We start from the raw sequence: 15,246 nt of genomic DNA on the forward strand, positions 1-15,246 counted from the left end.
CTGCCTTTGAAAACTCGCTGGACGGTCAGCTATGGGTCAGTTCTGGCTCAAAAGTACAGCCACGAGGGGAGCTCTGGTGCCTAGTGGCAAGAAGCTGCACTGTAATCCCAGAGGCTCACGGTTCAAATCAACCAGATGCTCTGCCTGGGAAGGAGGGACAGTCTCCTCCTGTACCAGTCAGATCTGATTTGATGGTACACACACACACACACATACAAATAATAAAATTTAAAAAAAAGTTAAAAAAGTACAACCACGAACAAAACGAAATATTTATACAACAAATGAAAACAACCATATACCTTTTTACTTATGTCTCCCCAACACATACTAGCCAGGGTACAGGAATTCTCAGGGGCAGAGTTCAGACAAGTGTGCCACTAGTCCAAAGGCTGCCCACCTTCTAGGATTTGCATCCATCAGAACAAGGAGCAAGATGAGCAGTCTCCATCCATTATTATTTACAGACTTAGAAACGTGATAGAGGGTCACTATGAATTGGCACTGATTTGACAGCTGTGAGTTGGAGTTGTTTTGTTTCAGAGACAGTGTAGAAGGGGATTTTATGATGAGAACTGAATAGAAATCATTAAGCCAGAGTGCTACATGTTCTTAAAATGAAAATTTTTTAACATATTAAAAGAAAATCATGTCCATATGAACCTTTTTGCCCCATCTCTTCTGTCTCCATTGCCTCTGAAGGTTTTAAAGGCAAGAACGCTTAGCGTCCGGTTAGTAAGTTAAAGTGAGGAATCATGGAAGAAATCAGAAGAAGCCAGTTGAGGAATAAGTGTATAGTGTAAGTGCAGGATAGCCAGAGTCCTGTTCATTCCTCAGTTCCTTTAATGGCCCCAAATGCACTGTCGCAGTTGAGACATGTGCAGGTACCATTACCACAGGTCCCTTGTAATCAGCAAGAGCGTGCATTGGCCTAGAGCGTATCAGTCCTCATGGTGCAGGCCTGCCCAGAGTTGGGAGCTGGCATTAATCAACAGGGGCAGGGCTTTTAGGATGTTCTAAGGCTGTCACTGTAGAGTTAGGTTGTTTAATTTTTATATTTTACTTTCTAAAATTGAGAGTATTCAAGTAGGAAGCCCTAATAGAGTACAGTACATATGCTAGTGACAAATGTCAGAAGATTATATTAGAGAATCATCCAGATTTCAGTTTGACATGTCCATGTTCTGCGTAAAAGAATTTTAATTCTAAATATTTTAAGCTTTTAATGCTGAAGTTGTTGAAGTTATGATAGTGTTTTACCTGTTATCTGTTATCCAACCTGTTATCTGGGCTTCTTGTTTTAGCTATATGTTTTGAGCTAGCAAACTCTTTACAGTTAAACTGTACTTTTAAGAATGTGTTTTCTGACTCTCAAGGGATAATAAGCATTGTTTCAAGTGTATTTCAATACTTAAGAGAATTCAGCAAACAATTTGGTTTTACTTTAACCCTTTAATTACCATTTGTATAGGAGATAGTGATCCTAGAAGAATGTCAACTTCCAAAAGACATTTTGAAGAAACAAATCCAATTTGCAGGCCAAGAAGCTACATTAAACACTACAGGGAGTCTGCTGGTTTCACACAACAATCAAGATTCTTTACCTGAACAAGATTTTGAAATGTCACCTAGCAGCCCTACACTACTTCTTCGAAACATAGAAAAACAGGTACTGTGAGCTAAGTGTGGTATTCAAGGAACATGGGATGGTTTCTAATGAACTGTATAAGCTGTTCAAGTGAACATTATTACGTGTGTGTCTGCCTGGCTGATAGTTATTAGAATCAGCCATTTGATACTAAACATAGTTGAAGTACTTAATATATGACTGCTATTTTATGACAATATTGGTATAATTTAAGGTATTTAAATATAATGTGGAAAGTATTGATAAATAACCATAAGGTGATGAATCTTTTCGATCAGAGTTGGCGAAACCATTTTCTAACAAACTTGTTCATTGTTAGACTTTTTAATTGGCAGAGCGTAGGTGTGGTGATGGTGTATGTGCCATCGAATTGGCTTTGGCTTGTGGAGGAGAGCACAAGGCTGACTAATCCTTTGCTAGCCTTACAGTCTGTGCTGTGCTAACCCATGGTTGCAGTCGCTATGCCGCCCCGTTTCGTTGAGGGTCTTCTTCTCTTTTGCTGACCTCCTACCTTTCCAAGCAGAATGTCCTTCTCTAGGCCTTGGCCCCTCCTGATAACATGCCTAAAGTAGATGAGATGAAGTCTCACCATATTTGCATCTAAGGAGCACTGTGGCTACACCTCTTTCAAGACAGATTTGTTTGTTCTTTTGGCAGTCCCTGGTATATTCAATATTCTTCTCCAACACCACAGTTCCAAGGTATCAATTATTCTTCAATCTTCTACCTTTAAATAAATCTGAATAGTTACTTGACTAATTATTAACAGATTTTTAAATGAAAGATACTGATATATTGATTTCTCTTCCCATAAAATCTGATAATGCAAACAGAAAGTCAAAGAAACTTTTACAAATTGCCTTGATTCCACTACCTTCCTTGGTATTTATATTTGATAATGGATGACTGAAGTTCTGATTCTTATAATCTATTATCTTGACTTTGAAATCAAACCAGTTCTTTTGTCTTAGATGGTGATGACTCTAGAACAAATGTGGCATTCCAGGAGTTTGTTATCTTGGGATCAGACAGACTGAACCTTTCAGAACCTACCCAGTGCTGATGCTTGCCATTGTGGTAAATGATATGTATTCATCCTACCCACATCTGATTTTCCTGGTTTTTTCTAATGCACTCTGTGAGATATAGTAACAGGATATTACCTTACTCCATAAAAGTTGAAATACACTGTAATTCTTCCTAACCTATTTTTTTTTAAATTTATAATTGATTACAGTCTTGTTAAATTGGAAATGGTTAATTTGAAGATTGCTATTGAATAGTTAAAACTCAAAAAATTCCTTTGTAGTTGTTGTTATTGTATGCTCTTAGGTTGGAACTGACCCTCCAGTGACTTTTTAGAGGTAGTAAATCACAGGGGAGGAGATTGTCCATCCTTCTCCCACAGAGCAAGTGGTAATTTTGAACTGCATGCTTTTGAGATCCATAGTTGGTAATTAGTTGATATGAAATTGTACTTTCCTATATAACCAGTGTTATAAATTAGGATTCAGCATATTCTTACTTTTTCTTTTCCCTCCCCTCCAATTCATTTGACCTTCGTTGTTGGACCTGGATTTTGACTCCAGAATTATATCTTTGTTTGCTATGTCAGATCTACTTTTTCTACATGCTAATTCAATGGAAAGTGATTTGTTTAAATGAATTACTAGTACTATGCAGTACTTCGCTAGGAAGCTCTGGTAGTATAGCCCTTAGGAAGTTGCACTGCTAGCCCTAGGCCACACCGCCCTGGGGGTTGTGCAGGGAAAGGTGGCTTATCTCCTGCTGTGTGGTTTACAGGCTCTGAAACCTGGTAGAGGGTCTGCTACGAGTCAGTTCTGAATTGATGGCAATAAATTGAGTTGCATTGGCAATAGAATTCCAGGGTATATTTTTTAGTTTTAGATTTTATTTTTTAAATTTATCCCCTGTACTTGATACTAATCTGAGGGGAGCCTTTGGTGGCCTAGTATTAAGAAGTTGTACTGTAGTCCCGCAGGCATGAAGTTCTAATCCACCAACTATTCTTCAAGAGAAGGATGTACCATTTCCTCCCATGCAATTTATTGCCTCTGAAAACCCACTGGAGGGTCAGCTGTGGGTTGGTTTTAGCTCAGTGGCAAACAACTACTCCTTGATACTAGAGAGATCTGATGGCTTGATGGTAAGGCGTTGTGCTTCCAGATCAAGGCAGGCCGTTCCAAACCTCCAGCTGTTCCACAGGAGAAAGATGAGTAATGTGCACCTGTGTGATGTACAGCCTCTGAAAACCCACTGGAGGGTCAATTATGAGTCGATTCCAACTGAACAGCACATAACAGTAACACTTCATACTACCAGTTTTTTTAACTAGACCTGGGTTCATGTTGGAATTGGCTTATTTTAGAGGCTATTCTTAGAAAGGGGCATTAAGCTTGAAAAGATGGAAGGTCAGTGAAGGATAGGAAAACCACCAGTGAGACGGATGCACACAGTGACTGCAGCAGTGGGCTAGAGTGTACCAGGGATGCGGACATTGCCGCAGCGTAGGACAGGATTCTGGTCTGTTGTTCACAGGCTCGCCATGACAACAACAGTGCAGCATACAATGGGGTAACCCCCAGTTGAAATATTAGAAGTGGTGTGACAGTGACTGCAGAGCATCAGACCAAACTCGAGGCCCTTCTGTCGTGGATATTTTCATGACTACACAGCTTTTATGCACATGACACTGTCACTGTGCTGTAGTGTGTTCATTTTTCAGTTTTCCTTTCTGACAAGGATGTCAGAGACTTTGGTAGAGAGAGCAGCTGGGAGTTTTGAGAATAATAGTAGTGGTTCTAAACATTGGAGGAAAAGATGCAAGAAGGGGTGGCAGCAGTCTCTTGTAGATCATTAATAAATTGCCCCTTAAGAGCCATCTACTCTTAAAATATATGCTAATCATATTTTTAATTGGCCAAGTTTTTAAACTTTGTTTTCAAATATTTGTTGGGAAAGACAGTCAAAGGGTGAGTCAATGGCAAGGCTTGCAAGCCTAAATATTATGCCTGCTCTTCTTAGAGTATTTAACTGATCACTGATTAGGGTGGAAGTCTAGATTAGGTAATTAGGCTAGGCAACCTGTGGTTTGATTCAATTAGTTTTATTAGGGAAGTACTTTGCTTACCCACCAAACTATGGTTTTTAGTATAAAAATAGGATAAAGGCATAACACTTAAAATACAAAGGCATGATAAATGAGTGCTTTCATTATTAAATAATTTGTTCGTAAAATGAAGGTAATTTAAAATGGGTATTTCCAATGGTCTATTTAGAAAAATTTAGATAAACTGTTAAATGGTTTTTATTTTCAGCATTCAAACTATGTCTTTTCTGATTATTTTTTTCTTCTTATTCCCATTCTTGGAAATTTTTTTATCTCCACTATGAATTTGTTGTTCTTGTTGTACTGTACCATCAAGTCGGAACTGATCCGTAGCTGACCCATAACTGACCCTCTGGTGGGTTCTCAGAGGGAGATTGCCCATCCTTCTCCCGTGGAGCAGCTGGTGGATTCAAACCACTTGCCTTTGGTCTTGCAGTGCAGCTTCTTGCCACTAGGCCACCAGAGCTCCCTTAAATATGTTATTAAACTGGACCAATGGGTGATTGTTAGGGTAAAGTTGAGTGTTGTAATATATTTTCTTATGGACCAATTAATTATTCAAACACGCTTGACTCACTCCCTCCCAAGGCTTAAAAGATTTCACGTTATATATTTAAGACGATTCAGTGAGAAGAGTTATTGTATCCTGGAAAATATGAGATGTATTTATGAATAAATTAATGAGTACTTATTAATTGGTCAAAAGAATCTATCTGATACAGTTGCTGTGATGGTTTTCAAATGAGCTTTAATCTTGAAGAAAAGCTGAATAATGACATTTTAATATCTTTTTTATTGTGACTTGTATGAAAATTTACAAAGCAAGTTGTTTTTCCATTCAACCATTCATACACATTTTTTTTTTAGAAATGGATATATTATGTGAATTATCATCTGCTATGAAAACATTTCAGGTCTTTCTCATGAAAGTCTTTTGAAAGCAAATACTTGGTTTAATTGATTCATCTTTGTCAGTGTTGTTATTCCAATAGCATATTGTTTGTTTCATACAGATAAAACATGTCATACTAATTCTTTCATATACCCTGGTGGCAGAGTGTATTATGTGCTCTGCTAACTGGAAGGTTGGCCACTTCATTTCTTCAGTGAGAATTCTCTCCATGACAGAAAGAAGAGATAGTCTTCTCTTGTCATCGTTTTAGCCTCAGAAACTTATTGGAAGGCCACCATGAGCTGATTGACTTGAAGGTGGTGGGTTTGGTTTTATCTTTTAAGAAGTCTTGATGGTCCAGTGGTAAGTGTTTAGCTGCTAATTGAAAAGCTGGCATTTCAAACCAGCCAACCTCTCTGCAGGGACAAAAAATGGGTCAGCCAGCTTCCGAAAAATTGACCCCAACCCCATAAAACACCTACTCATCGCAGCCTTCCATCAGGTTTCTGAGGTTTCTTGTCTTTTTCTGCAGAGTGCCTAGTTGATTTAAACCACCCACCTTTCAGTTAGCAGCCCAGCACATAATGTATTGCCCTGCTGGGGCTGCTTACCTCCCCCATAAAACTTTTGGAAACCCTATTTGGTATTTCCACTCTGTCCCATAGGATTGATGTGTGTTTTAATCAAACTCTGTGAAGGGTCAGCTATGAGTCAGCAATGACTTCAATAGTTTCATAGTTAATGAAAATGATTATCAATCTTTAGTAGAAATGTACTACTTATATTTGTGTGAGCTTTGTTATAATGTGGGAATTTTATGAGGCTAATTCAATACTTATATAAATTTTAATTTGGGATAAGGAACAGTAAAAATATTTGGCACCAAAAATAATCGATATTTTTTAATTATGAAAAATATTGGAGAACAGTGTGGCACTAGATTCAGTCTGAATTTAAATCTCAGCTGCTTTTCTTACCAACTTTATAGCCTTCTCTCAAGCTACATAATCTTTTTTAAAACATTGTTAAAAATTGTGATTTTTTTTTCCCAGAGGTGCACGGTTCGAATCCACCAGATGCTCTGCTGGAGAAGGAGGGACAATCTCCTCCTGTACCAGTCAGATCCAATTTGACAGTACACACACAAAATAATAAAATAAAATAAAAAATAGTGATTTTAAGGAAAGTTTACAGAAAAGTTGAGTTTTCATTCATTCATTTATTCATTCTTTATTGCATGTTGTGTACCTTTATTAACCTACATAATCTTTGCATTGGTTTTCTTACCAGTTACTAATATTAAAATAACATAAAAGACTCTAATTCTATCTGCTTTGTAATTGTCATTATGTGCTTTGGAGTTGGAACCAATGCATGGTTAATCCTATAGCAGGCTTTCTGAGGCTGTAAGTTGCATGAGAAGGGACTGCCCATCTTTGTCTTACAGAGCAGCTGGAGGTTTTGAACCACATGCCTTTGAATTGGCAGCAAAACTCCTTACCACTAGAAACAAATCCCGCTGTTGTCAAGTTCATTCCCATCCATAGTCATCCTCCTTTGGAGTTCTCATGCTGTATCTTCTTTAAAGGAGGAGACTGCCTTATCTTTTGCTCCTGGAACAGCTGGTGGATGTGAATGGTTGATCTCTTAGATAAGAAGACAACATACAGCACACAATGCCAGCCAGCTCCCTGATTACTAATTCAAAATAATGTTACGTTTAATGCCTAATATAAGGGATGGTGATATAAGAGTAGATACTGGAAACATCACTTCTGTGTACCCTCTAGTTGGAACCAACTTATAGCTGACCCTCCAGCAGGTTTGCAGAGACAGTTAATGGCACAGGAGGAGATTGTCCATCTTGGTGGTTTCAAGACGTGTCCCTTTGCATTGTCAGCACAATTCCTTATCACTAAACTACTTACAACTCCCTGCTTGGAATAAGTAGGCACTTAATAAAATGAGATATGATGTGTTATTTGGCTATTTCAAGGGAAATATTATGTGGATGTTATCAGCTAAATGCAAGTTCTTTAGAGGATGAAGTGAGTAGAGAGAGGAACTGTAACAAAAAAGTGTAGAAAAGGATGAACTATCAACTATTTTAAAATTAAGAACTACTTCAGAGTGTATCAGAGACAGATTGGCACAGGACAGAGAGAGTTTAGGGCTCTTGTACATAGGGTCGCTATGAGTTGCAAGCGACTCGATGGCACACAACAACAACAACAATCAGTATAGTAGTGGAAAAAGAATCCTTATAGGTTAAACTACTTAAGTACAATGTAAACATCTATTGTTTTCATGAGAAGTAAGATATTTCACAGACATGATAGATCTGAGATTTAACTGACATTTCTTGTTTAGCATTGATAAAAGGTGATTTGTTTTCTTACAGAGTGCACAGCTGACCGAGATCATCAACAGTTTGATTGCCCCACTCAACTTATCTCCAACTTCATCACCTCTCTCCTCTAAGTCTTGTGGTCATAAATGTATGCCTAATGGCATTTCCAAGGGGTATGTATCAGTGGGATAGTTTTGCATCTAAATTTGACCTATACTGTAATTTTGTTTTCATCTTTTAAGTAATATTGTTGTAGTTTGTTTTCTTCAAGTTGACTCCAATTTATATGAACTTCATGTGTAGTAGAATGAAATGTTGCCAAGTCTTGCACCTAATACTTTTAAGTATGCTGGCTACCTTTTCCCTTCTAGTAGTACTTTCTTTTTTTTTTTTTTAATTTTTATTGTATTATTTTTACGTGTGCCGTCAAATCAGATCTGACTTGTACAGGAGGAGATTGCCCCCTCCTTCTCCAGCAGAGCATCTGGTGGATTTGAACCACATACCTCTGGGATTGCAGTGCAGCATCTTGCCACTAGGCCGCCAGAGCTCCCTTCTAGTAGTACTTTCTTAAATGCTATTTGAGTACAATCAGCCATGAATATTATATAATACTCAGACCAAACTCATTGTCGTTACATTGATTATGATGCATAGTGACCCCATAGGACAGAGGAGAGAGCTTCCAAGGCTGTAAATATTCTGTGTAAGAGCTCGTGGGCTCTAACTGCCAAGCTTTTCATTAGCAGCTAAATACTTAATCATCATGTCAGCAGTTAATGATGAACCTTGGAGTGAGGGGTAAAGCTTTCTAGGAAGTTTTATAATGTGTATTTTTAAAAAATTAGTGATACCATTTTCAGAAGTACTACTGCTTTATTTTCAATATCTTCCCTTTTGCACCATTTATGCTCTTAAACGAAGTGCTGTACTTGTAATGCCTTGTCAGGAATACAATAGATAGGCTTTGAACACAGAAGATTGGTAGCCCCCGTTTAAAAAAAAAAAAAAAGAGCAGCTGTTCTATTTTATCTTGCTGACTTTCTCTTAACTTTTCATTTTAAAGGTGTAATTAGTTGGTATACTAGCAGAATATATATGTATATATAATGCCATTCTTCAAATTAAATCATAAAATGAACTTCTTTAATTGGAGTATAAAACGGAATTTAATATATTAATGGAAAATAATATATACTATTGAGTATAGAATAAAAGAAAAATGTATGCCATGGTAAAAATTTTGCTATACTAAGTACTTATCACATTACTATTGAAATTCATGTGTATGTATGTGTGTGTATATATATATATATATATATATATATATATATTTATTTATTTATAACTGATTATTTTTAAAGTAATATTTTATTTTTACTATGGCATTTACCTACTTTTATGGAAACATTTCTTTTGTTAATTTTGCTTCATTTTCAGGTAAGTGGTTGGTGGGCAAGGAGTTGCACCACCAATCCAGAGGCAGGGAATTTGAAAGCACAGCTCCTCGTTGGAGAAAGACGATCAGTCTCCTCCCATGTGAAAACCCACTGGAGCACTAGCTATGAATTTTTTTAATAGGTGTATTGTGGATAGTCAGGAATGCTCACAGCTGTCGAGTCCGTCCAACTCCCAGTAACTCGACAGGACAGGAGAACTGCCCCAGTGAGCTTCCAAAGCTGTAGTCTTAACTGAAGCAGACTGGCACGCATGTTTTTCTTGGGAAGTGACGATGACCTTTTGGTTAGCAACTGAAAACTGATTTATAACTGATTATTATTATTATTATTATTAAGTGCCACCAGGACTCCTCAGTCTGTCTTGAAAGAAGTACAGCCAGAATGATCTATGACCTCTAGAAGTGAGGACGGTGAGACTTTGTCTCACGTGTCCTTACTATCTCGAGGGACCTGCCCCTGGTAGAAGGGCCTTATGTTTGGTAAAAGGGAGAGTGAACAAAAGATGAAGGCCTTCGGCTTTATAGACTGACACAGGCTACAACAGTGGTCCAGCATAGCAACAGTTGTGAAGATAGTGCACGACTGACAGTCTTGTTCTTTATGCGTAAGAGTTACTATGAGTTGGTATTGACTGGGCACCACCTCACTCACACTCATTCATTGCCATCTAGTTGGAATGTACTCCTAGCTGGTCCTCCTCTGGGTTCTCAGGAAACAGTAAATCATGTAGGAGGAGCTTGCCCGTCTGTATCCCACTGAGCCAGTGGTAGGTCTGAAGCACCACCTTTGTGGAAGCAGTGCGTCTCCCTACAGACTAGACCCCTAGAGGTCCTGAGACAGCACCTACTAACTCCCACTGATAACAGCTTTTCCCCCTTAAGTTCTTTCAGCTTGAAATAAGCTAAATGTTTTCTTCACATTTAGTTCTAACTTCAGGTCTCTGCACATTTCCTTATGATATTTTACTTGTCTTTAACTATCATTTGAAATTTTCTGTTCAGCAATTTTCCTTCATCTTAGCTCCCTTTTTTTTTTTTTAGCTCTTCTGTGTTCATAGTCTCTTCTCATATCCATTTTGATCTTTCTTTCTTTACTGTTTTTAATTGACTTTTTGTTTTTTTCATATTTAATGTCTTTGATATCATACCACAACTCTTCAAGTATTCAGTCATTAATGTTCACTGTGTCCCATCTGTTCATTAGGTGATAAAGATACAAATACACATCTTTTAATTATTATTTTTTTTTAGCATCTGGTGGATTTGAGCCGCGTACCTGTGGGATTGCAGTGCAGCTTCTTGTCCCTAGGCCACCGGAATTTCCTAACAAATACACATCTTTAATAGACTGTATTTTAGGTCATTTACTCTCTAAGTACTGATAGAGTTATTTACTGCATGCCGTCTAGTCAAAATCCTAGAGATACAAACCTAAAGACAAAACCTCTACATTCGATTGACAGTTTACTACATGATGCACATAAATTTTTGAATGTAATAATGGGAATATGTATCACAGTTTGCATACTCCCATTTTAAAAGCTGTTATAGTTGAAAAAGATAACTCTAAAGAGTCATATATCCAAGTAAAAACACATAATTTTTTATGCTTGCAAAATTGTTTTCCAGTATTGACTACTAATGTAATAGCTGGAAGGCTTTTGTTGAAACCAGATAATTGCATTCTTTCCTGATACCTGTCTACAATTATGTTTCTTTTTAAAATTTGTAATAAATTTATTAAGAGCCAATGAAAATTATTTGAGAGTTTTTAAAAGCAGATAAGCAATTTTTTCTTCACGTTTTTGACATATGCTATTATTATAGAATGACACTGCTTGTTTGAAAAATGTCCAAATAAAATTTTGGAAAAATATTACAAATTAAGCTAAGTTAGTAGGCCTGGCAAAAGGGTGGACACAATTGAAGCAAGAATACATAAAGATAAATTAGAAGAAATTTATCAGACTATAACAAAGTCAGTAAAAGAATAGAAAATAGAGAAGAGTTATTAAGAAATAGAGAAGGTATAGTAAGAAGGTCTATTACACTTAACTGGAGATTTAAAGAAAAGGTAGAGAATTAAACGGAGGTCATGTTGAAGAAATAGTAATTGAAAATTTCCTGAACTGAGAGAGACACTGCATTTAGGAAGCCAAACAAGAAATCTTCGCTTAGATATATAATAGAGAACAACAAAGACAATTGGAATGCCTTAAAAACAACCACCGAGTGGAAAAGACATTAATTAGATCCATAATTTGCCAGTTGATTGCTCAGTAGTAACAGTAGATCTCAGAGGACAGTCCAGTAGTATTTTTATTGTACTACAAGAAAATAATTACCTAGAAAGTCTATTATTGAAGCCAGAGAGTTAAATGTTTTGAAACAAACATGTCTGGACAAATAGAAATACAATTTTTCATTAGCAAACTAATTAATGATTAATCATAAAGGAAATTTTTCTGGTGGAGGAAAGTGATGATTTCAGATAAAATTTGTAGATAAAATTAAATAAAAATGGTATATAACTGTGCTTGTATATAATAAAATTGGTAAACAACTGTATTTAAACAAGCCAGTAGTAAAATATGTCCAGTAGTGCTTTTAAAAATCATGACAGCAATAACATATAAGTGAAGTGGAAGGTAAATGAGTATGAATTGTTTTCAGATCCTTGAATTATTCGGGAAACCAGTAAAATGACTAGTTTAATTATTCTGAAGTGAGATTGAGAGATCCCATGTGGTAATAATATTCTGTTTCATGATCTGAGTGGTAGTTACAGGACAGTGAGGAGAGACACTGCTTCCTATTATAAACAAAATGTTTTAGATATGTCTTGTCTATTACATTGTATATTTAAATTATATACTTCAAAATGGTACATGGAAACTAGAATAGACTTCAGAGTTTTTAAAAAAAATATTGAAATTGCTTTATTTATCTTAAACCTATGAAGAAAATTTAGTCTCACATTGCTAAAATCACCATAGTTATAAATATGAAGGAAAGGATGAATTTGATTTCTAATTTCTTGATTAGGAAAGAAAAGGAATTAAATTCCCTTTTACTTGTTACCTCAAATTTGTTGACAGATTCTGATCCAGTTATTTCTTTTTAATCCTAGTCATTTTCTTTATCTGTTAAATTCATCTTAATTTATCTGTTTCGTCTTCTCAAATGAAATACTTTATATTAATTTGTGAAAATCAAGGATCTGTGCCTAAAGAAAAGATCCAGTAGCTAAAACATATATTTTCTTAATTTTTTCGTTTTATTATTGTGTGTGTGTGTGTACTGTCAAATCGAATCTGACTGGTACAGGAGGAGATTGTCCCTCTTTCTCCAGCAGAGCATCTAGTAGATTTGAGCCATGCACCTTTGGGATTGCAGTGCAGCTTCTTGCCTCTAGGACACCAGAGCTCCCTTAAAGCGTATTTTTAAATGTTCTGTCCTTTATGAACAAACATGAAAAAGAATGCTTATTATGCTCCGTTGTGAATTTTAAAGTGCATAACTAGCTGAAATACTTAAGTTAGTGAAATGCCAGATGTTGTAACAGCAACAAAATTGTAGACAGTTGCTGAATGATAGAAAGAATAGAAATAGCCAAGAGATATATTTAAAAGTAACAAGATATTTTAAAAATATGGTAAGAAATGTTTGCCTTAAATTGTTTCTAAAATCATATGGTACCTAAATATTTATATTCTCTTTGTTCCAAAAATAATAATTTAGAACCCTTCTTCAATTTTCAAAAAGTGCTTCAAAGTAGCCAACATTAGAATATGGGGTGGTTGACCTAAATTGGTGTGTCTTTGCATCTCTACTTACTTACAGGCTCAACACAAGACCAGTTGTTTTGTGATGAGCTACATCAGATCAGGACTAGGAGTCAGTGAGGCTCCATCTGCTTTTCCAGTCCATCACCTGGAGATTTGTATCGTGCTTATAATATACCTAGTGTGTATGGGACCCAGTCACTAAATCAAGTGCTCTAAAATTTAGCATAAATATGTTATTGAGGTTTATTCTCTTATTTTATAAAACATATTTATTCAAAAGGTCACCTTGGAACATCTAATTTCTAAGAAGAGATGAAATACCTAAACTCCCCTAAAAAGTTATGATTTTTTTTCTTCTTAATCAGATTATTTGTTGTGGTTGTGTACTAACAAGTCAAAAGAGACCCATAGCTGAGCCCTTGGTGAGTTTTCAGAGGCAGTGAATCACACGAAAGGACATTGCTTATCCTTCTCCTGCAGAACAGATGGTGGATTCAAACCACATGTCTTTGGGTTGACAGTATAATTCCTTACCACTAAGTGAGTGTGGTTATAGAAGTGTATCATTTTCTTGTATTCTTTAGTTTTAAAAGCATATTAGTGGGGACAAAGCATGTTAGATATCTTTTTATCTTGGTCAAGTCAATTAATACTTTATGTCATACTTGTCTTTAAATTCAGTGAGATACAAGTATTTTCTGAAGTAGTTTCTAGTACTAATTGATTTTATTATTAAATATTTTTGAGGGATTTTGATTCTGTCTTTTTAAACAAATGAATAATGTAAGCATAATATTTTTATTAAAGCTTCACATCTATATTCTTTTGATCACTATTAGGCTGTGCTTTGGGCAAAATAATTTTGTTACTTAAATCAAGAGAACTAATACATGTGAAGGTATTATTCAACCTGTCTTAGTAACTCTGAAGTGTATATCAGAAGCTATGCTTTGGGCAAAATAATTTTATTTCTTAAATCAAGAGAACTAATACATGTGAAGGTATTATTCAACATGTCTTAGTAACTCTGAAGTGTATACCAGAAGCTACTAGGAATAGCTGTTATGTACCATCAAGTTGGAACTGACCCATAGTTGACCCTCCAGTGAGTTTTCAGAGGAAATAAAGTACATGAGAGTTTGCCCATCTTTCTCTTCCTGTAGCAGCTGGTGGATTAGAACCATGTACCTTTGCACTGGCAACACAATTCCTTACCGTTAAGCCACCAGAGCTCCATTATGGATGTTATTATTGTGTACCATTGGAATCAACCCATAGCTGACCCTCCGACAGATTTTCAGAGGTAGTAATCACAAAGGAGGAGACTGCTGATCCTTCTTGCATGGAGCAGCTGGAGGCCTCGAACCATGTGCATTTGGGATTATAGGGTAGCTTCTTGCCACTAGGCCACCAGAGCGCCCCCATTATGGATAGGGGTACCCAAAACAGTAAGAGGAAGGAGATTTCCAATTACATATCAATAATTTAAAAAAAAAACATTGGGAGAGATTAGTGTAAATAAAATTTATTACACATCGTTTTTCTTAAAACTTAACTCCATTTTTCTTTGATAGCTCAGGCTCATCACCATGACTTTTATAAGAGGCTTTTGAGATTACTAGCTGTTTATCTCAAAATTAATTTACTTAACAATCAACTAAATACCTACTGAGTGTCAGGCAGTGGACTGGGCACGTGGGGTACATTGTTAAACATGGCACTTTTCTTGTGGTATAGAGAGCCTAGGTGGGGAGAAAAGCATCAAATAAGTGCTAAAATCAATGTATAACTTAAAAACTTAAGTTCCATGAAAAAAACTTATTATAAAGAATATTACTTTGGTAGAATCTGAAATAGGGTAATAGAGTAATAGTGGGCATAGATCAATGGTGATAAATTTTATGAGAGTGTATGTGAGTGAACATATTGAACACAATGTGAATAAAGGAATGTGTGAACTGCAGTGTAATATTAATAAA

The 15,246-nt window shown here is 36.1% G+C and overlaps 1 protein-coding gene across 1 annotated transcript in view; it reads left to right on the plus strand.

The window, feature by feature from the left end:
- KANSL1L (KAT8 regulatory NSL complex subunit 1-like) overlaps positions 1 to 15,246 on the plus strand; it is an 89,411-nt gene that overhangs the window by 33,932 nt on the left and 40,233 nt on the right. The window contains exons 3-4 of the mRNA XM_006891933.1: positions 1,472 to 1,669; positions 8,072 to 8,193. Coding sequence (XP_006891995.1) covers positions 1,472 to 1,669; positions 8,072 to 8,193 — 320 coding nt within the window. The remainder of the gene's footprint in view (positions 1 to 1,471; positions 1,670 to 8,071; positions 8,194 to 15,246) is intronic.

The sequence above is a fragment of the Elephantulus edwardii genome, unplaced genomic scaffold, assembly GCF_000299155.1.
Source record: "Elephantulus edwardii isolate Elephantulus edwardi_28Jun2011 unplaced genomic scaffold, EleEdw1.0 scaffold00106, whole genome shotgun sequence".
Taxonomy (NCBI): domain Eukaryota; kingdom Metazoa; phylum Chordata; class Mammalia; order Macroscelidea; family Macroscelididae; genus Elephantulus; species Elephantulus edwardii.